Source organism: Pempheris klunzingeri, chromosome 15, assembly GCF_042242105.1.
Source record: "Pempheris klunzingeri isolate RE-2024b chromosome 15, fPemKlu1.hap1, whole genome shotgun sequence".
NCBI classification, from domain to species: domain Eukaryota; kingdom Metazoa; phylum Chordata; class Actinopteri; order Acropomatiformes; family Pempheridae; genus Pempheris; species Pempheris klunzingeri.
Window position 1 is genome coordinate 14,164,321 of NC_092026.1, and position 19,247 is coordinate 14,183,567.

At 41.3% G+C, this 19,247-nt stretch overlaps 1 protein-coding gene across 1 annotated transcript in view; it reads right to left on the reverse strand.

Annotated features, from left to right (window-relative positions):
* Positions 1-2,463: 2,463 nt before the first annotated feature.
* Positions 2,464-19,247, reverse strand: part of LOC139214723 (microtubule-associated protein 4-like) — a 69,390-nt gene continuing 52,606 nt past the window's right edge. The window contains exons 10-18 of the mRNA XM_070845637.1: positions 18,115-18,229; positions 16,733-16,789; positions 16,103-16,359; positions 11,739-11,798; positions 6,327-6,419; positions 4,339-4,420; positions 4,131-4,240; positions 3,738-3,930; positions 2,464-2,552 (exon numbers count right to left, since the gene is read on the reverse strand). Of these exons, the coding sequence (XP_070701738.1) occupies positions 2,548-2,552; positions 3,738-3,930; positions 4,131-4,240; positions 4,339-4,420; positions 6,327-6,419; positions 11,739-11,798; positions 16,103-16,359; positions 16,733-16,789; positions 18,115-18,229 (972 nt within the window). The 3' untranslated portion in view covers positions 2,464-2,547. The remainder of the gene's footprint in view (positions 2,553-3,737; positions 3,931-4,130; positions 4,241-4,338; positions 4,421-6,326; positions 6,420-11,738; positions 11,799-16,102; positions 16,360-16,732; positions 16,790-18,114; positions 18,230-19,247) is intronic.

The window sequence follows — 19,247 nt, forward strand, 5'->3', positions numbered from 1 at the left end:
TCTGTAATAGCCACATGTGCACTGTAAATGCTAAGCTCAGCTCAGGGTGGCAGGGTGACTCTACAGGAGCGGGGCTGTAGGATACATGGAGGGGGAGGGTGGGGGGGGGGTTTGGGATCAATCAGTTAGACAGTGAGGGAACCAAAAAAGTTGTGGTGCTGGCGGAAAGAGACAGAAATATTCTTATTGAGAAGGTTAAGACTAAAAGGTTTGTTCCCCAAAACTTTGTGCCATGCAGAAGGGCTCACATTTGAGCACGTGAGCTTATTTTTAGATCATCGTTAAGGGATTGTAAGTATTACACTGAAATGTGGTACTTTGCTTAAGGTGCTTTTTTGGATCATTTTTTTAAATACCAAAATCAACAACGCTGTGGTGCTGAAGCATCCACAGTAGTTCATGGACTTGTGCTAAGACCACGTGACCAGGAGTGATCTAAATCGAGGTGTTAAAGGTTCAGCTGCATGAGCACAATGTGAACAGTTAGCCTATAGTAAGCATTATGTATTGCTATCATACTCAACATCACCAGAGCTGGGTAATCTACCCTACAGTCCTGCGCTCACAACCTCATGTATTGACTAATAAATCAAGATATTGTGTTGCAGGAAGACTAGCGACCACATTGTGGAAGCTAATGGGGATCCAAATCGTGAATAAAGAATATTGTGTTGTGGTGAATTAAGTAGCATGCTGAAATTCATCTGTGTGACTGCTGTCACTTGGTGGCATAGTCGCAGGGCTAGTTATTAAACTGCTGTAGCCATAACCGCTAAGACCTTAACAAGCAGAGAATACGCTTTTGTTAGTCAGTCACAACAACAACTCTGAGCTTTTTTCTCTTTTCTCCGTACTGTGCTGTTTACTCTCTCCTGGCACGACATTATTTCATTTAAGAGGGGAAAAGATCTTGCCAAGCTAATAAAACTTGATGCTAAAAATGTGGACGGTTTTACTTTTGCCCCTGTGGGCCGAACCACTCTTTATGACAACTCCACTGTAATAAATTGATTCTGCCATAAAATCATGCCATTTTAAGTGTTGGTGTGACCAGGTCTTTACACAGCAGCCTGGGACATGGTGGCAGACGCTGTGTAAGAAAAAGAAAAGTGCTACATACAGTAAGTTATACTGTGTATCGATGCTTTCATGTTACTTGAACAGTTTAACTTCAAGGTTTCACAGTTATCAGAAGGGGCTAAACACTCCTGTTCAAGGTCACTCCCTCAGCTTGAATTTGTATTCACTTCTTCAAGATCAAATACTGTGATTTTAACTTAAAAAATACTTGGCCTCGGGATCAAACGCCCGCGTTCAGTGCCAAATGCTTTTTTGAGCCAAGGCTGATCAGAGAAGCAACAGAGCTCTCCCCATCATGTTACGCCTACCTTTCTTGATGATTATCATGCACTAACCACATCATTAAATGAAGTCTCTAATTGCAGTAAAAGTCATCCACATCCTAGTAAGCACTGCCAATGAATGCATCTTCTCTTGAGACAGACATTGTCTGACGTCCTACTGACTCTGCGCTGATATTGAACTCTATCTTTGGATCTATTTCCATTATCAAGATCTATTTCCAAACTTCTCCAATTTCATCCAATCTACTCTACGTAAGCCCCCGTCCTCTGCACTGTTCACTGCTAATTATAAGCATCATGACGTTAATAGTCCAGAGATAAAGAGGCATTATTGTAATACATTTGAGGAAGACGAGCTGGTGCCATGATCCCTAGAGACGTAATGAGGGATACTGTTTGATGAGTGAGCTGGGGAGTTACTACATGGGATAACGTGTGGTGCTGTAGATAATGTAGGTTTGAAAATAATCGCTGGCTGGCTGGCTGGGAGGCTGGAATGTGTAGATTTAAAGCAGACTTGACAGTATTTGTCCTTCTGCTGACCAGTAGCAGGCCCTCGGCTGGTTAGTGTGGTCTGCGGCTAAGTGGACATGGCATGGTTAATGGTGGTGGAGCGAATAGTAGTGTTAGCACAAGTCTGCTAACAAGACTGGAAGATTGAAGTGGTTTTGAATTGTGAAGGCCTGTAAGATGGACCATAGATTAGCCTTGGATCAAAGTTTACCCTATAAGAACACGTGTTAAAACTTTAATTAGACTCAAACGTGGAAATATTCTATAAAAAAACTGGTTATGCTCAGTGTGATTCCATACGTAACTGACTATTATAGTGGGTTGTTGAATTTAGGGCTTGAGGATGAAGAGGGAATTTCATCAGTTAAGAAGCTGGTGGAACCCCAAACAGAGTAACACAGACAAACAGCAAGTGCTCTTCTCTGCTAGGCAGGGCCAAAGGTCGACCCAAGGGCGTTGAGAGGTCAAAGGTCAGGGTTTGTAGCGGGAAGCTGGCAGGCAGATCCCAAAGAAACACTGAGAGGTGATTGGTCAGTTCGGTGCTGCGTGGGCGAGATGAAGGGTGAGGCCAGAGGGAAGTGACTGCGCCGTGGTAGCTTGGTTGGTCGGTTTATTGGCAGGTTGGCAACGTGCCGCATGTTTCCCACCAACATCTACAGGTCACTGGGACTCAGTCTGCGGAGGAGCAGAAACTGGATTAAGAAAAAGCAAAAGTAACCAACAGAAAAAGAGAAAAGACGGTGAGAAAAGTGATGCTGAGACAGGGATGGAAATTTCCAGAGTTTAAATTTAAATTGAATTTGATTTCAATTCAACCAGATGGTATCTAGCTAATAGACTGATACTGTCTGAGGCAGGTTCATATGGATTATGGGCCAAATCATAAAGCATTCCTGTTTTTATTGTATTAGCACTACAGCCATCCATCAATTAGACCGAATTTGCCAACCCCACTGGGTGGCAGAAGTCTGTTTGTCCTCTGAACTCAGGGAGTCTGGAGGCCAGCTGGAGTGGCAGAGATGAATTTATCCACAAAGATTGGCTAATCTTTACTCTGTAGATCTCTTCATAATATCATTTAGTAGCAACATGTCGGCTATTTTTACCTCCCCACTCTATCACGTAGCAGAGAACAGGTATACACAGAAAGGCATGCACGCACACACTCTCTACTTACTAACTGTCAATCGTCTCTGTAATTAACCGCTTGCTAAAGTCCTGAACAGTGATTGTCCAATCATAGCTTAGCAACAAAGTGTTGCAAAAGCAGCTGGGTAGTGAGAATAGACTAGAGAATAAAACAGTGTGTTTATCTGCTCCATCATATAATACATTGCAAACATAAGCTGCCCTCATACAGGGTTACAGGTTAAATTAGAAAAAGATCAGTGCAGGACTGGAACATCCACTACTAAGGAGCCAAGGGTAAAGCATGTTGGAGTTTACAGAAACATCACAGCTTCAGTTTGAGGACGTTTAGGCTCTAGCAGCTCTAGCCAAGCTTGCATTAGATAGCGTTATGCCTAATATGCCAAACTGGCAGCTTATTCCTCATCCTTTCATCCTTTTCTCATGTAAAAGTGAAAATACAAGCAATAAGGAATAATCTAATCTCTGCGTTGCTTTTCACCATTTATTTACAATACTGTATTCATGATACTGTAGGAAATTCTGTTTGACAGCAATCGTTTCACAAATTACTATGAATTTCAAGTGGTAAATCTTTCACTGTCATCATTCTGAGCCGTGCAAGAATGGAAATGGGGCTTGACAAATGGACAGTTGGTTGCAATCACAGATGAGCACTTCAGCGCTTTTAAATCAGATGTTTGTCTCGATTTGTGTTGTGTTAACACCCACTTGTCTCAGCGATACGTTTGTCTATGCTAAGGGGCTCCCTCAATCCGTCTCCTCCAAAAGGAGTAGGTGCTGCCTCCTTTACCCCGTTCTCCTTAGCAACACCTCCTGGTGCTGCTGCCTTAGCAACACCTGTCGGCCCTGTTGTTGGAGCGCTACTTGGAGGTGAGGATGTCTTCTCCTCTGTTTTCTCCTCCTGTAGCCAAATATAGACAAGCAAGTGCAAGCGCGCACACACACACACACACACGCACAAAGAACACTGTGTTATTACAGTGAACTACCTCAGGCTACCACACCATCTGGTGGTGTCAGTCGGTAAGCACACAATGATTCAGCAGAACCTGAGAAGCTCAGTGTGATAAACTGATAATATCAGTGATTATCATGTTTGACCTTGTGTCCATTGGTCTGTCCATTGCCTGTCCCCACGTTGTCCAGGGATCCAACCTTAGACTTAGCTTTAATGTTTAGCTTATGGGACTCAATCTTCACATCACCCCCACCTCGCATAAAAAGAAGAAGGTTAGTACAAGGCCGGCACAGAGCAAAATAGAATTTAAAGGGAGGGGAAATGCAGGAGAACAGAAGCTTTAAAACTGACCTGGCTTATGTTTGATGTTATCCTTGGAGCCACATTTGGATGTCACCTTGCTCAAATCAACCTTTTTATTCAAGATCTGCACCTGGGGAGGAGGAGAGATCATAATGTAGCTTCTTGTTACTAACTCTTTCCAGTGGCACATCCAATACAATGCAGCTATACTCTAGTGTCCACTCTGGCCACTTCAGAAAAAAACCCTTCATCCATTATCATGCACCTGGAGCATTTACAGAGAGGATGGAATGTTGTACAATACAAAGGAGTAGGTAGGAGAATTGATCCAGCACAGCAAATGCTCGACTACCTTCCCACGCTTCAGTCCCTGCTTTGACCTGTGGTACTGTTACCGAAGGTGCCTTTTAGCTTTGATGGCTGATAAATGATGCTCCATTTATGCAGATAAATCAGGACAGGCTATAAATGGAGGATGTCAGTGATCAGACCTTTGTCACTTCAAAAGAGTGAGTGTTCACACGGAATAATCCTGATTAGTCTGACAGCATCTGGCTGGCACTGATGGGAATTAATACACAGTGACCTGCCTGACAGTGTGTGATGAGATCAATCATATTTACATATGTGATGACGGACGGATAGACTGGGGACAACGCTGCTAAAATTCTATTAGCAAACAACCATGACTAGTTGTGGCTAGTTGTGATAATTTGCTTGGTGCCATCAGATCTCTGCCTCATTAGAGGTAACTTGACAAGTCAAAGTATTGGTGGTGCTGTGTGTGTGTGTGTGTGTGTGTTATACACATACAAAATACAAATATTTGAATTATTAAAAAAGTTTAGAATGAGAAAACACTCTAGTAAGTACAGAAAATTTGAATACTGATCCAACTTGATGTCTTAATCCCACTACAGTACATTCCCATGAGAGTTGTGTAGTACCTTTGCACTGCAGTATTGATACCTTATAGGACCACATTGGTTTGTTACTTGCTTGTTACATATTTTATTTTATATAAAACATATTTTGAAACACTTAAACGTGAGTTATTACAACAAAATATAATATATAAGTACAGGACACCTAATGCAACTACTGCAGCCAAAAAATAGACAAGACAAAGAATTAAACGTCTGCTCAATAACCATTCAGCAGTTAGGTATGGTGGGACCAATCATCTGGAAGGGGGCATTTTATACTGCATCATAATAAAATTCAATTACATGATTGAACCTGATTTACAGAGGAATGGCCTCCATAACATCGTGCCGTACAAATATTGTATTAAATGAATATTTGTGATGTGAAATCATTGATTTCTGTGAGCCACATTCCATCATTTTGTTTCATTGATCTGCGACAGCACAGTGGTGATTTTGAGAGCAGCCCAGATATGGAATATGATAGTGCAGCAGGTGTTTGGAGCAGATGGGAACGACATCTGGAAGGGTGTGCAGAAGGACCTGTGGTGGTTGCACTTTAATGTAATCACAGTGCTCACTAATGATAACTCTTACATGCAGAGATGTCTCATACTTTTTTTTTTAAAAAAAAAAGGCTAGTTGAACTAGCCCTGCGGTTGCTTCTAAACCTGATTGATTCTTACTAAAGAAAACACTCAATTAGATTTTCTAAATCTGTGGATGGATCAGGGATAACACAAGATTCAGATCAAACTGATTTAATGTCTTCCCAATAAGTATCAGATCTTCTCATGATTGCTTTAACAAGGGGAAGTGTGTAGAATAGCTGAGTGATTTACCCTGTTTTGACAGTAAGTAATGGTCATACTTTATCACTCGGATGGAAGTTTATGTCCGTTTCTGCATAAACACTCATGTGTAAGAGATATAATACATATCCAAATTCTGCTTTTTTCCCTGTGCAATAAATCAGGTGTTTTTTGGCTGGGATAAAAAAAAAGGATGTTTCCAACTGATCACAATTTTAAACAATGAAGCTAAATTAGCATAAAATCTGATATGCATCCACTCTATCCAGAGTCTGCCTCCAGCTCTAGCAGTACTTACATTGCCACCTCCAGGGACATGTTTGATATTGTCCTTGGAGCCACAGCGAGATGTGACATGGCTGAAGTCCAGCTTTTTGTGCACTATCTGAACCTAAAGACAGGCAGGCAGACACACAGACAAGCAAGGAAGTGAGGAGATAGAGAGGGAAAAGAAAGAAGAAAGAAAAAAAGAAAAGTATGACAGGCAGACAGACAAGATAAGCAGAGAACAGCAGATCAGCTGGCAGCTTAAGTTAACAGGAAACAGACTTGCACTGGTCTGTAAGTATGGAAGAGATTCTGTCATTTAAATCAAATGATTCCTCCTACACGAGTTCAGTGATTGTCTGAACTGTGTGATAACTTAACAGAGCGCTTCCATAAACAGCGTTAAGTCACACTGATCAAGCACAAGACAAATACTGGAGGAGGAGACAGAGCACATGCAACAGAATCTCACACAGGACAGTCAGTGATTTTGTGTTAACACATGCCGTTCTAAGCAGAGGAGCAACTGAAAGTGACTAATATAGGAGTATGGAAGACAAAACATGTACCTTTTAGATCGTTTAAGTGGACTATTGTTCTGCCTGCAGCCAGTCTAAGAAAGCCAGTTTAACAGAAATGATAAACTCTGCTTTCATGTTGCATGTCTGGGTCGACCAGGACGCCTGCATTTTCTTAAAGGGTAATCCTGGTATTTTATAAACCTATAAACCTACTTTTTTTTTTATATATATATATTTTTTTAACATGTTCTGGTGTCTAAATGACTAATAGTTAAGTCTTTGATGGACAACTGTGCCCATCAAAGTATGTCCACTACAAGTGCTTGTTCTTGCCACTGACAAGCTCGGATTGTTAGGATGGTATCCCACAGAGACAGACCTTTGTGTTAAGGAGTAAGATTTTTTTTGTTTAAGCAGAAGAAGCTGCTATACGGCTCTGGTGAAATCCACCAGGCTCCGCTGACAGAAATTTTACCTTGCTGAGCATGAGACTTTGTTTGATTTCGATGTTTTACAGAGTTAGCTTGGATTTGAACAAACCCAGGTCTATCTCAGTGAGGATCCTTTACATCATGTCACTCGCTTAAAATAACAATCTGAGCCTGTTGGTGTCAAAAACAAGAACTTTTTAGTGGACCTACTTTGATGGGCACAGTTTCCCTCATGGATTACATTATAGCTACTGGACCACGGCAATCTACTGGACCATTTCCAAAACCTTTTTTGTATCTCTTAATCATCAAAATACGTAAGAGTACTGCCCAGGTTTAAAAATACCAGAATAACCCTTTAAAGCAATAGTCAGACATCCGAGTTTGGCCCATTGGTCAACCTAGATATCAATTGATGATCAAAACCATTCATGTGACATATGGTGGATGCCATCTCCTTAATATTTTGACCTTCAGCTTTGTCCACAGGCGGGGTAAATGACTTCACACCAAGGGATTTATCACAAAGACACCAAAACCAGCCAAGGAAAATGAGGAAAATGTTAAAGACAACACAACAAAATGAATGTGAATAAATCCATAAATAAAAAAGTAAAGGGGCACCATGAATACAATATATACAAAAAGTGCAAATTAAGTGACCAGTGGGATGAAAAGGACTTGCAGTTCAGCCGTGCCATTGCACTGGTTTTCACAATAGGAGATCTGAGGCATGAACCAGAAAGCTGAGTATCTGTGTCCATACTGAAGTCCACCTCTTAGTCACATCAAAAGAGGCAAGTGTCTCTGAAGTCATGATGTTAAAAGGTGCAAGCTTGTTCATCAGTTTTATTGCAGACACTGGACACTAGCACCTTCTTTCCCCTATTCCTCTCCTTTTTAATTTGTTTGTCGCAATGACGTTTTCAGCCAGAACTAGTCATTTGAGGATATTAAACAATAAGACCCTGAAAGAGGATTTGACTTTGGCGAACCCCACTTTGGAGGACGTTTCAGCTATGCTGCTTGACTGGATTCAGTCCCAGCAAAGGAGCCCAACCATTTTCTCTATTTGAAATCCACGGAGCACTGGCTGTGGTTAAACCAGAGTGGCAACTCTGTGACATCCTACAGTCTGGTCATTACATATGGAGCTAGAGCCCAGAGCAAATTATGCAAGCTTAGATACGTTTTAGACTGGGAACAAAGGAAAATAGCTAGTCTCTACCTGAAGTTTACAAAAAACCCCAACAGTCTTAAGTTTTACTTCCAAAGGGAAAATAGCCCAAACACTCCTTTTTGTCTTGTCACTGTAATCAGTAACTACGATTATCTCATTTTATACATAATGCTAGTTGCTTACAGCCACTCAACAAAAATGCAGAATGAAAAATAAACATGTATCACCATGGACCTACCAAGGTGATTCTAATCGCTGCTTTAGCTGCTCATCCGTTAAGGAACTTGCTGTATTCCTTTAAATAGGCTCATATTTGCTATGCACTGGTCAGCTGTTATTCATCTCCCACGACACAATTCATTCCTATTGTGTTGTGATATCAGTTTCATTGTCTCTGAGGTGTAGTAAAAAGCCCTGCAGCAGACAGAGGACGCCTTGTCTCTGTCTTAGCTGTCTTGCTCTCTCTCCCCTGGATGAAAATGGCATGATGACGCAGGTGGCACCAGCAAAGGATGACTCACTGAGCAGTTAGCGCACACATACACTTAACGTGTGAGCACACACACACACACGCACACACACACACACACACACAGAGGCAGAGGCAGACCAGTAGCAGTAGCATATACACAGAATAAGTCTGTCTCTCTCTACTTTCTCTTTCTAAAGGAACATCGTAAACAACCTTACTGATTTCAGCACACCTGTAGTGGCTGTAAGGTTGTGGATCATCATGTCTTCTTCATTTCTGGGAAGAATGGTTCTAATGCTAGCGAGCTAAAGAACACTGCAGAATGCTAAAAAAACTGGGTTGTTCATTCTCAGGATGCCTTTTGTGCCTATGTGCCTTGTGCTATGCTAGCGAGACTCAAAGTTAACACCATTGTCTACGGTGGACAAACAGCAAATATAAATTTGACAGCATGCTTAACAACAAGACCAAGCTTCCGACCTAGTTTCAGACTGTGCTAGCTAGCTTAGTCCTGTCCAAACATGTCATTGTCTGCAAATCAATAACAGGATTTCCATGAACAAATGGCAGGCCACGTGCACTGATAGACACAGTCTGATGTAACAATGCAAACAGCGAATGAGGTGTAAGATGATCCCTCATGTGGGGCAGCGCACTTCTTACGGCGTGTATGTTACAGTCGCCATCATGTGGTGTTCAGAGGATGAGACAATGAGGGACTACACTCACATGTGGAAGGAAATGTTAGCTTGTTGCAATACTTTGTAATAATGTCATGTAGCCAGCACATCTATTTAGAATGTTGAACAGACAGTTTCACTGGATCTACTCATTAGGTGTCCTGTATCACATTTTAATGGGCGCCCTGCAGCCACTCTTGTAAATCCAGTGAGAGGTAGGGGTCATTTTCTCATAAGATTATGTACAATCACACTTATTTTTGCAACCAGTGGAGTCGCCACCTGCAGGACGGAAAGACAGAAAGAATGAAGAACCATCCTAGAAATGTACTGAGGATAGAACTACCTCTTTTACTGTTTATTTGTTCAAATGTTCAATAATGTGTATTATTTGTTTCTTGTACTTACTTCCAAATTTTTCAGATGCCACCTAGCATGCCAGCTTTCTTTTTTCATTTGTGTTGTTTGAAGGGCTTAGCTTCATGGAAGCAAAAACCAACAAGCCATAGAGCCACACACAGCCAGTAAGACAGTAAGTAAGGCCAATGTCATGACTTAATTGTGGGGGCTTATAGTGGTGCGTGCAAGACCAGAGTAGACCGGACTGGTATCACTGGTGGTTTTGTTTGGAATCGCATACCAACATATTAATGACTACCTACTAAAACAGCATGGACTACATACTACTTACTAACTTATTTACTTAGATGTGCTTAAGTAATAATCTTCTCTGCCTCTGCCACCAGTGACATCACTGGTCTGATCTACTGTAAATTTGTTCATTTAGGCACCCACCGCAGATACAATAAGTGCCCCTCCCCAGTATGAGAGATGCTGTGCGCATTTAAATACACAGCAGCATAACTTTATTGATTATTTAAATCTCCAGCAGACACACTGTCAGGATCGGTCAGGATTGAATGCAATGCAAGGAACGTCCACCATGCTTCACTGATGCCCTCAGACACTCATCATTGTACCGCTCTCTCCAGCCTTTCGGCGAACAAACTGCCATCTGCTACAACGAAATATTTAAATTTTTGACTCATCAGAGCATCAGAACATCAGAGCACCTGTTGCCATTTTACACCATTTTTCCCCAGTTCCTATGTTTTGTTGCACAGTTGAGTCACTTGGCAGTTCTTCCATGAAGACCACTTCTAGCCAGACTTCTCCGGACAGTAGATGGTGTACCAAAGTCCCAGTGCTTTCTGCTAGTTCTGAGCTGATGACATCTTGTGATTTCTAAGAGAAGTCAGCTTAATGGTCTATCATCTGCTGCACTAAGTTTACTTGGCCGACCACTACGGTCCTCAACGTTGCCCGTTTCTTTGTGCTTCTTCCAAAGAGCTTGAACAGCACATCCTGAAACCCCAGTCTGCTCTGAAATCTTTGCTGCTGCAGTAGAACTACCTGGTGTCTTGTTGCTGTGCTCAGTCTGAACATGATGACCTGTGACATCAAACTGTCCACAACCTCACCTTGGCAGCAGAGTTTGGCTGTTCCTCCCCCAGTTTTAATCCTCCTACAGCTGTTTCTGTGTCAGTTGATGACTGTTTCAACCTACATATGAAACTGATGATCACCAGCACCTGTTAATAGTATAACTGGTCAATCATACACCTGGCTATGATCCTACAAAATCCCTGTCTTGGAGGTGGAGGTGTACCTAGAAGAACTGATGGTGCTTTGAAGGCAAAGGGTGGTCACACCAAATATTGATTTGAGTTAGATCTTTCTTCTGTTCACTCACTTTTCCTTTATGTAAATAAATAAATAACATTTTATGTTTTTGAAAGCATTTTTACATTACAGCATTTCTTCACACCTGAGTCAGACCTTTGCACAGTACTGTATATATGTTTCAATGTTCAAGAAAGACACGTGTACACAGATAGACACTCTCACATTTAAATATAGCTTGGCCTTACAAAAAGATAACTTTAATATTCAAATAAAATACTAAGACTATTTTCTGATTTCTTACTTCATTAAATGAAACAAAGGAGCCAAGTAATGTTTAATGTTAGCTAATAGCTGCTAACTGACGCAGTAGACATTGTTCTGGGTGGATGTAGAATGGGTGGTGCATGTGGTGAATGTAGATAGACGATGGGAGGATATATTTGTGTATGAGGGTGTAGGTGGTAGGGACTCACTCTGGCCTTGGCGGCAGGGGTGGAGGGGTCTGATGTCTTGTTGTTCGGGGTGGAGGAGACCTGGAGAGACAAGCACCCCCTGATCAATACAACCTCCAACCAACCACATGCCACAACACAGCAGGGTGGAAGAACAGGTGGAGGGGTAGGCAAATGCGAGTGAGGGTTAAACGAGTCGATCGGACCAATCACATGAATGTATGGGCCGGTATAATCAAATTCACTGGACAAACATGTGGGTGCATGAAGCATTTTAAATAATTCATAGCAGAAGCAGCAGTTGCATGACATTATGGGCCAATCGAATGTGAGGATGATAAAGATGTGAGTACATATGTTTGTAAAACTGTACATACTGGACATACAACATACTCGAGCAGTTTTCAAAATATGAAATTCAATTTAAATAGATTAGCACCAATAACATACAGTTTGTCCTGTTTTAGAGCCACTCAAACATCAGCACAAAAAAATAAAGCGCATACGAACAAGATCAAATGTAACATTACTGGAGAATGCATTATTGTTCAGACAAACAACACCCTTCCAATTCCTATATACTTTGGATGGAAAGGTTAGTAAACTCCTGCTGCACGGAAGAATGTAAATAATAGACAGAACAATATTCCACTGGAGGCTGAATGACTCAGTGGCACTCATTGTGATGCAAGGCGAGGATGTGTTTCCATGTGTAAAGTGGCTTCACTCTGACAGACTAACAAAAAGGGTAGGAGCATGTCTTTGAAAAGGCAGGAAGATGACACAGCAGGAACAGCCCGCTGCTGCAAAACACAGTACATCTGTCTGAAAGAGTGAACAGTGTCAGTGTAAATGAGCCTCTGCAACATTTCCTTACTGACTGCTACAGGAAAATATGAGCATGGGCCAATTTCACAAAACTATTTGAAGGCACCGCTGAGCTAACTTTAATTGGCCATGTGATAATGTCTAAATGATCCAGATTGAGGGAGCGAGGAATCACTATGAAAATGAAAGATGGTGTCGCTAAACAAGGAAAATGCTTGCTGTTTCCCTGGGGAGATGGCATCTGTGCTAAATGGTTTGCAAACCCTGTCTACCCAGCCAGATACAGCTATAAAGTTCATGGAATAAGGATAGACAGCAGATGTTAAAGTAAAGGAGACGAAAATACATCTATTTCAGAGCCCAGAAAAGAATATTTCACATCTGCACTTCTATCAAATGTTTACATCAACATATAAAAGCAAAATAGACTGAAATTAGGCAGTTGCAGACTTATATGACTAACGCAAAACAACACACCATGAAACAAGGAAACATGAAAACATACCGACATGGCAAAAAAGGCAATGCACCCAAGAATAGAAAAAGGTGAAAGTAGTGGCCAATAGAATAAATTAAGTAAATGTAATGGTTAGTTGTATTAAAATATAGAAAATTGATTCAACATTTCGGTAAAAAACACAGAGTTTCACGTCTGAATGCTAAATATGAAAATGGTCAGTTTAGTTTAGCATTAAGACTGGAAACACAAGGTCACACAGCTCCAATGTTCAAATATAAACAAGTGTGCCAGCATCTCTGAAGCACACCAACATATTGTATCTTGTTGTTGTTCTTGGTATGACTCGTAGAAAAGATGATCGATATCACTCTTATACTTATACACTAACTATGAAGCTGATGGGAGGTGATTAGCTTAGCCAAGAAGAAGGGCTGAGGCAGGAGGAAACAGCTACCCTACCTCCCCCTAACATTCAAAAATACATCTACCAACACTTGGTAGACGTTTTGGTAGGCATCCCAAACCCCCAAACCGAGACGATTGATCACACCATTTTGATCAGGATGGTCTACAATTATTTGAGCACATAGCGCTCCACCGAAACCACCTTTTAACACTATGGGGTTCCACGAACGCAGCAGTTTAATTTCGTACTTTCTGACGTAAAGGAGAGGCCGCGTCCTGGAGCTCTTCAGCAAAGACTGACTTTCTCTTCACTGTGACAGCTAACTGCTCTAATTGACAGATTATATCAGAGATAGCTGCATGCGTCATAGGCTAGCAACAGCCGTGACAGCAACACACTGACTGAGTGACACACGTGCAGACCAATCAGTGTGGAATTCAGGCGAGCAGTGCATTATTTATGGAGCGCGGGACAGTGGGACAGAACATGAGCTGAAAACAAGTATAATACAATAATTGTTATCGTGACTGGGTCGAAAACTGGGACAATTTGGTAGTAAATGTGGAAAACCTGGACATTTTAGCGGTGACTCTAAATTGCCCATAGTGAGTGTGAGTGTGAATGGTTGTCTGTCTCCATGTGTCAGCCCTGCAAATCCAATGTAAGACCATGGAAAAAAATATTTTTGGGCCAAATGGTAAATGTAAACTTGTAAAATTGGTGCACTCCCAGCGGGCCCGATAGAGACTCATCCCTAAGTCTGCTTTCTTTCTGCTTTGCTGATAACAACCCACTGGCATGCTGCTCGATGAGCGCTCTGTAAGCGCAGCGAGGGAGGGCAGAGTTCCCCCCAGTGGGGCTCAGTAGTGGTTGACTAACGTGTTGGCTGCATAGTATCAGCATGTAATGAATATGCCAACTTTGATGACTGGAATGCGGCGAAGAAAGAGAAATTGAAAAAGCGAGAAACGATTCAAGGAATTAACACCAGGAAAATTAAATCAAATAGAAGATGACAACGATGAGATCAACACAAAAAGCGAAATGGGTAAAATACACTGAGAGACTTCCTTGCATAAAATACCACTAATAGTCTTAATGAGACCCTGCGTTGGTTTCATGCCGCCGTCCAGTCCACCAAGGCAGGTGGGGAGAAGAGTTATTATGTTATATACACTGAGCTAGCATGAAAGCAGCAATCTAATTCTAAAAATAGATTAAGCAACTATGGTTTGATGAAAGAGAATACAGCAGAGATAAAGACAGTGTATCAAATTACAGGGCAGAAGGAGAGCAGATGATGTTTGTGATTCAAAGTGACAGAACAAACCTTTTCCCAAGACAGACGGACACAGACATGGCAGGGACACATACAGATCCAGGTGTCTGACTCATGCCAGTCCGTTACATGCTATCCAATGTCATCACAGCTGAATAAAAATAGCATGTACGCACAGGAACAATTTTCACCATTTTGTGTCACAGTGTGAATTTTACAGCAGGTGACGGAGGCCTCTGAGAAAACAGCTGTACATTTCAGGATGGCGAGAAAGTGCAAGAGACAAAGTTTGCACGGCAGTATTAAGCGACGATAAACAATGACAATGCTGCATGTCGAACCGAATCGACAGACAGAGGGAAAAGAAAATGGAAGACAGATGAGAGTTCGGAAAGTCGAGGGAGTGGCGGATTGCAGTCTCTTCAATTAGCATGTAATGGTAATGTCCTCTAAAAAAGGTATTTATGATTCATATGTGATTTTTTTTATAGTGTGGGATTTTCTGAGGATGTGCCTGTTAATTATTTGAATGTTGGTAATGTTTTGTCATACACCCACTCCATCCATGTCCATTAATTTTGAAACCGTGGCGAAATGAAAACCATGTCATTAGATTAGTAGGATTGTCTGCTGGAAGATCCACAATTAGCTGGCGAAATCTGAAAATACACATTTTCTCTTCGTCTTGTCTTCTTGTCTAAAACAAGAGTCACTATATCTGAGTTAGTGTAAATGGTGATTTGGAAATATGATACACATAATATGTATTTCCTTTCTGTATGTATATATTGAATTATAATAAGATGAAAAATGCATGTGTTTTTTTATTGTGGCCTAACTTTTCCATTCGATATTAAAGTCATAACACGGAAAACAAAGTGTGTCATCGCTGAAGAGCAAACAATGTGTGTTGTATTTCACCTTTTGCCTTTGATTCGTTTTAATTTAGACATTTTAAATCGTCCACAATAAACCTGCTCTGATGGGGTTGCGGCTAGTGTGAGCTCTTTCTGTCACCCCTACCCCTCTCTGTGATCACTCATTTATATGTCATTATAGCCAGTCATGCAGTACAGCTGCTGCCATTAACCTGAATTGATGATAATTCTGTTGGATAATGTTCTGATTATAAAATAAGGATTTGATTAAATTCACAGTGTAGCAGCACAAGGGTTAAAACACACTATAATCACACTCCTTTAACGAGTTGAGATTCAATACAGTGTTAACTTTTCAAGGACACATTCATTTGACAGTCAGTCTGGTCCCAGTGTAGAAGGACCCCTCTGAGTTGTATGTAACATGTAACATATATTATAGACCAACCAATTATTTGCTGATACAAGAAAATCCTTCTGCAGTATTTCAGGAACCCTGAGTTGACTTTATTGATAGTATCTGGTTCGCCCTACCTTTCCTCCGCCAGGCTGGTACTTGATGTTGTCAATGGATCCAATCTTGGAGCGCACGTTCTTCAGGTCAGGTGTCGGAGCATTGATGGGCCGGGGGGTTCTAGGAGCACGGGGCACGGCTGGCTTTTTCTCCATTGGGGTCTGCTTGGGCACAGGAGGTTTGGTGATGACCCGGCGGCGGTGACTGGAGGCGGCATCACCGTTAGTGGAGGCAGCTGGAGTAGCAGGAGTGGTGGTGGAGGCTGGGCGAGGACGGGCTACAGAGGAATTGATCAAAGACATTTTAAAGAAATCTGAGAGCTGTCAGTCAAAGCAACTGTTTGAAGAGCAACGCGAATTTTAACATCGAGGAGATGCAGACATTTCATTGGAAAATTGTCACTATGAAAGTAACTTGTTTTTTGGCAGCATGGTTAAGGAAACAGCCGTCTTGTTTGATAAAACTTTATTGAAATTGACAAAATCCAGCCCGAGTGTTATGCTTATATAGTTGTCCTGGTTGGTCAATTGATGTGTCTATGCAAATCTTGTGTGTGTTAAGCTGCTTCGAAAACCATATTTATTGAAACATATATAAAATTTATATATTTATTCACATATATTTTATATTTATTCACTGAACTTTGTTACCTGTAGTTTTGGGTTTCTTGGCCTCTCCTTTGCTCTCAGTCTTGTCATTCTTGTTCGCTGAAAGCAGGAGACAAAACACTAGCTTAAAAACACTAGGGTGACACATTAGACATTAGAGGCTATATAAATAACAGTGTAAGCATACCATGTTGCCATATGTTTAGACTATAAACAAAGTAGTTGATGGGTTGCTCTACTCTGACAAATCTAGGTAATTTGTATTTTATTGCTTTGGCATTACTCTTAAACAGAACTTAAACAGAACATGTTGTAGCTCCAAGCCCTAAAATGTTCTAAAGAAACTGACATTTTGCAGCTAAAGAACCAGATCTTTTTTCTTAGGAGTTGGAGGAGACCAAAACAGTGACATACAACAAGCACGTGAGCCATAAAAAATTTATAAGGTGATAATACATTATGACTGTCAGCGTGTTTTAGACTTCTTGTGCTCACGTGTAATCAAGCAACGTATGCAAATATTAAGCAATCTTTAAGATGTTTCATGTAACTTTTCTAATGAACACTGCAGAAAAAAAGAAAGCTTTGAACAGCTGGAATCTATTTTTCTATTGCAAAAGCCACATGAAAAGGAAAAGAATTAGGTAATTGGCAGTTAGTGGCCATAGTCAAGATTTCCTGTCCAACAAAATTCTGTAGTTGGCTGCTCACATATGAGCTAAGTGTTCTTTACTGATAAACTGTACAGAAGATTTAAGGGCTATCAATGAGTCATTTCACACTTCATGGAGGTGTGACAGCTTGTCCATCATGCCAATAAAACTGTAGTGTATGTAATGCTGCCATCATGTGGCAGAAGCATTTAGGAATCTGACTATTGCTGCTGCTGCCATTGGGGCAATAGCCACAGAAGTAATGGAGTTCACTCATGCAACTAAAATGAATGAAATGTGCACCTTGCAACACCCATCACAGTGGACTGGGTGAATGAATCATATTCTCTGAGGGTACTGAGCTGAAGTGCACAAAAAGCAGAAAACCTGTTTGACTAACATGGTTCAGACTGAGTCATAGCTCCCTAGCTTAGAGAGGTGAGATACTGCTTGTGATGTGCAAATAAAAAATACCAGTCTGTTGTCTTCTAAGCTCTTAAAACTGATAAAGTGAAACATATGGTTGCAATTCAGTTCAGCCCGTTGCCTGGAGCAGTGCCAGTCTACACTGTGACTCATTTTTCCAGCTATTGTAGTGGGTTCAGTTCCTGTTATAGAGGTCATGTTGCACTGGTAACACTATGAACTAGCCAAAGAAAAGTTACTGTCTGTGACAACAGTGTACATATCACACAATCAGGCACAGAGGGCAGACATAATACTGTAGGTACAAGCTGTGTTAAGTGTGTGCGTGTGTGCATGTACACGTACCTGCAGTTTTAGTTGCAGCAGTTGAAGAGGAACCATTCTTATTGGCTGCTGCACGGGGGGTGGGGGTGGCCTTTGGCACTGTTGGGCGTTTCTCACCTGCACCATTTTCTGGAGTCTGGCATTCACAACATAGAGAGATAAGCTGTGGGTGTATGTTTTTTGACAGTTTGTTAGAATGAGAGTTTTTTTTCTGCACGTACAATGGGTTTGTGTGTACTGTTGCAGCTGTGTGCATAAAGGCTATGCTATCCTGTTTTCCACGTAAGCAGCACATGAAAGCAAAGAGACGAAAGGAGGTGATGACGGGCTTATGATGAAAAGGAAGGGAGGAAGGAAGGAGGACTAAGGTTTTATTGTAAAGCTTTTAAAACCGCAGTGCTCAAAAGATGAATCTTTAAATGTGAATCTGAAAAGTCTAAATCAGTGAGATCAAAAAGGCCTTTCTCAGTGTGCCATGGTGCAATTCATGTCCTTGAAGGTTCAAGGACAGCCAGGCTGTGGTGATCAACGCAACTGTAAATAACTGGGTCACTCGAGATGAGCTAGGCCTGTGCAGAATCTATCACAGGCGATTGATTCTGCAGTGGTGATGTTACATTTCCGTCTGACTTGATCCAGACTTGCTCTGACGTCATGCAAAGCTCATCAACAACAACCCTAAGAGATCAAGACAACTGTAGTTTTTGGGGCCAGGTGCTGCCTGATGGGAAATGTGAATTTTCAGTTTTTGTTTAATTTGTGGGATTTTGAGTCTTGTAGGGAATCAGATTTTTGTGCTGTTGGTTTGCTTTGTTAACAGAATTAATGCTGTGTGGTCAGTGGTGACAGCCAGAGAGGCTGAATACATTTGAATAATATTACAGAGAGTTCTCACAGACTGGACTGAATCTATGACACTTACAGTCTACACTATGAATAGTACTGATTTCATTCTTGAAAGCGATACATGTGAGGATTCTTAAAATTCCATCTGTACAGATGCTAAACCTTGACGGTCAGGATATCTGACAAAGCAATAATGGAAAATATTGACTTGTATTTATGCTGTTTTCTCCCTGTGTGATTGATTTGTAGTTTGAATTTCTTTAGTTTGAAAGGGACAGCACCACAGCACCCGAGCAAAGCTTTCCAGC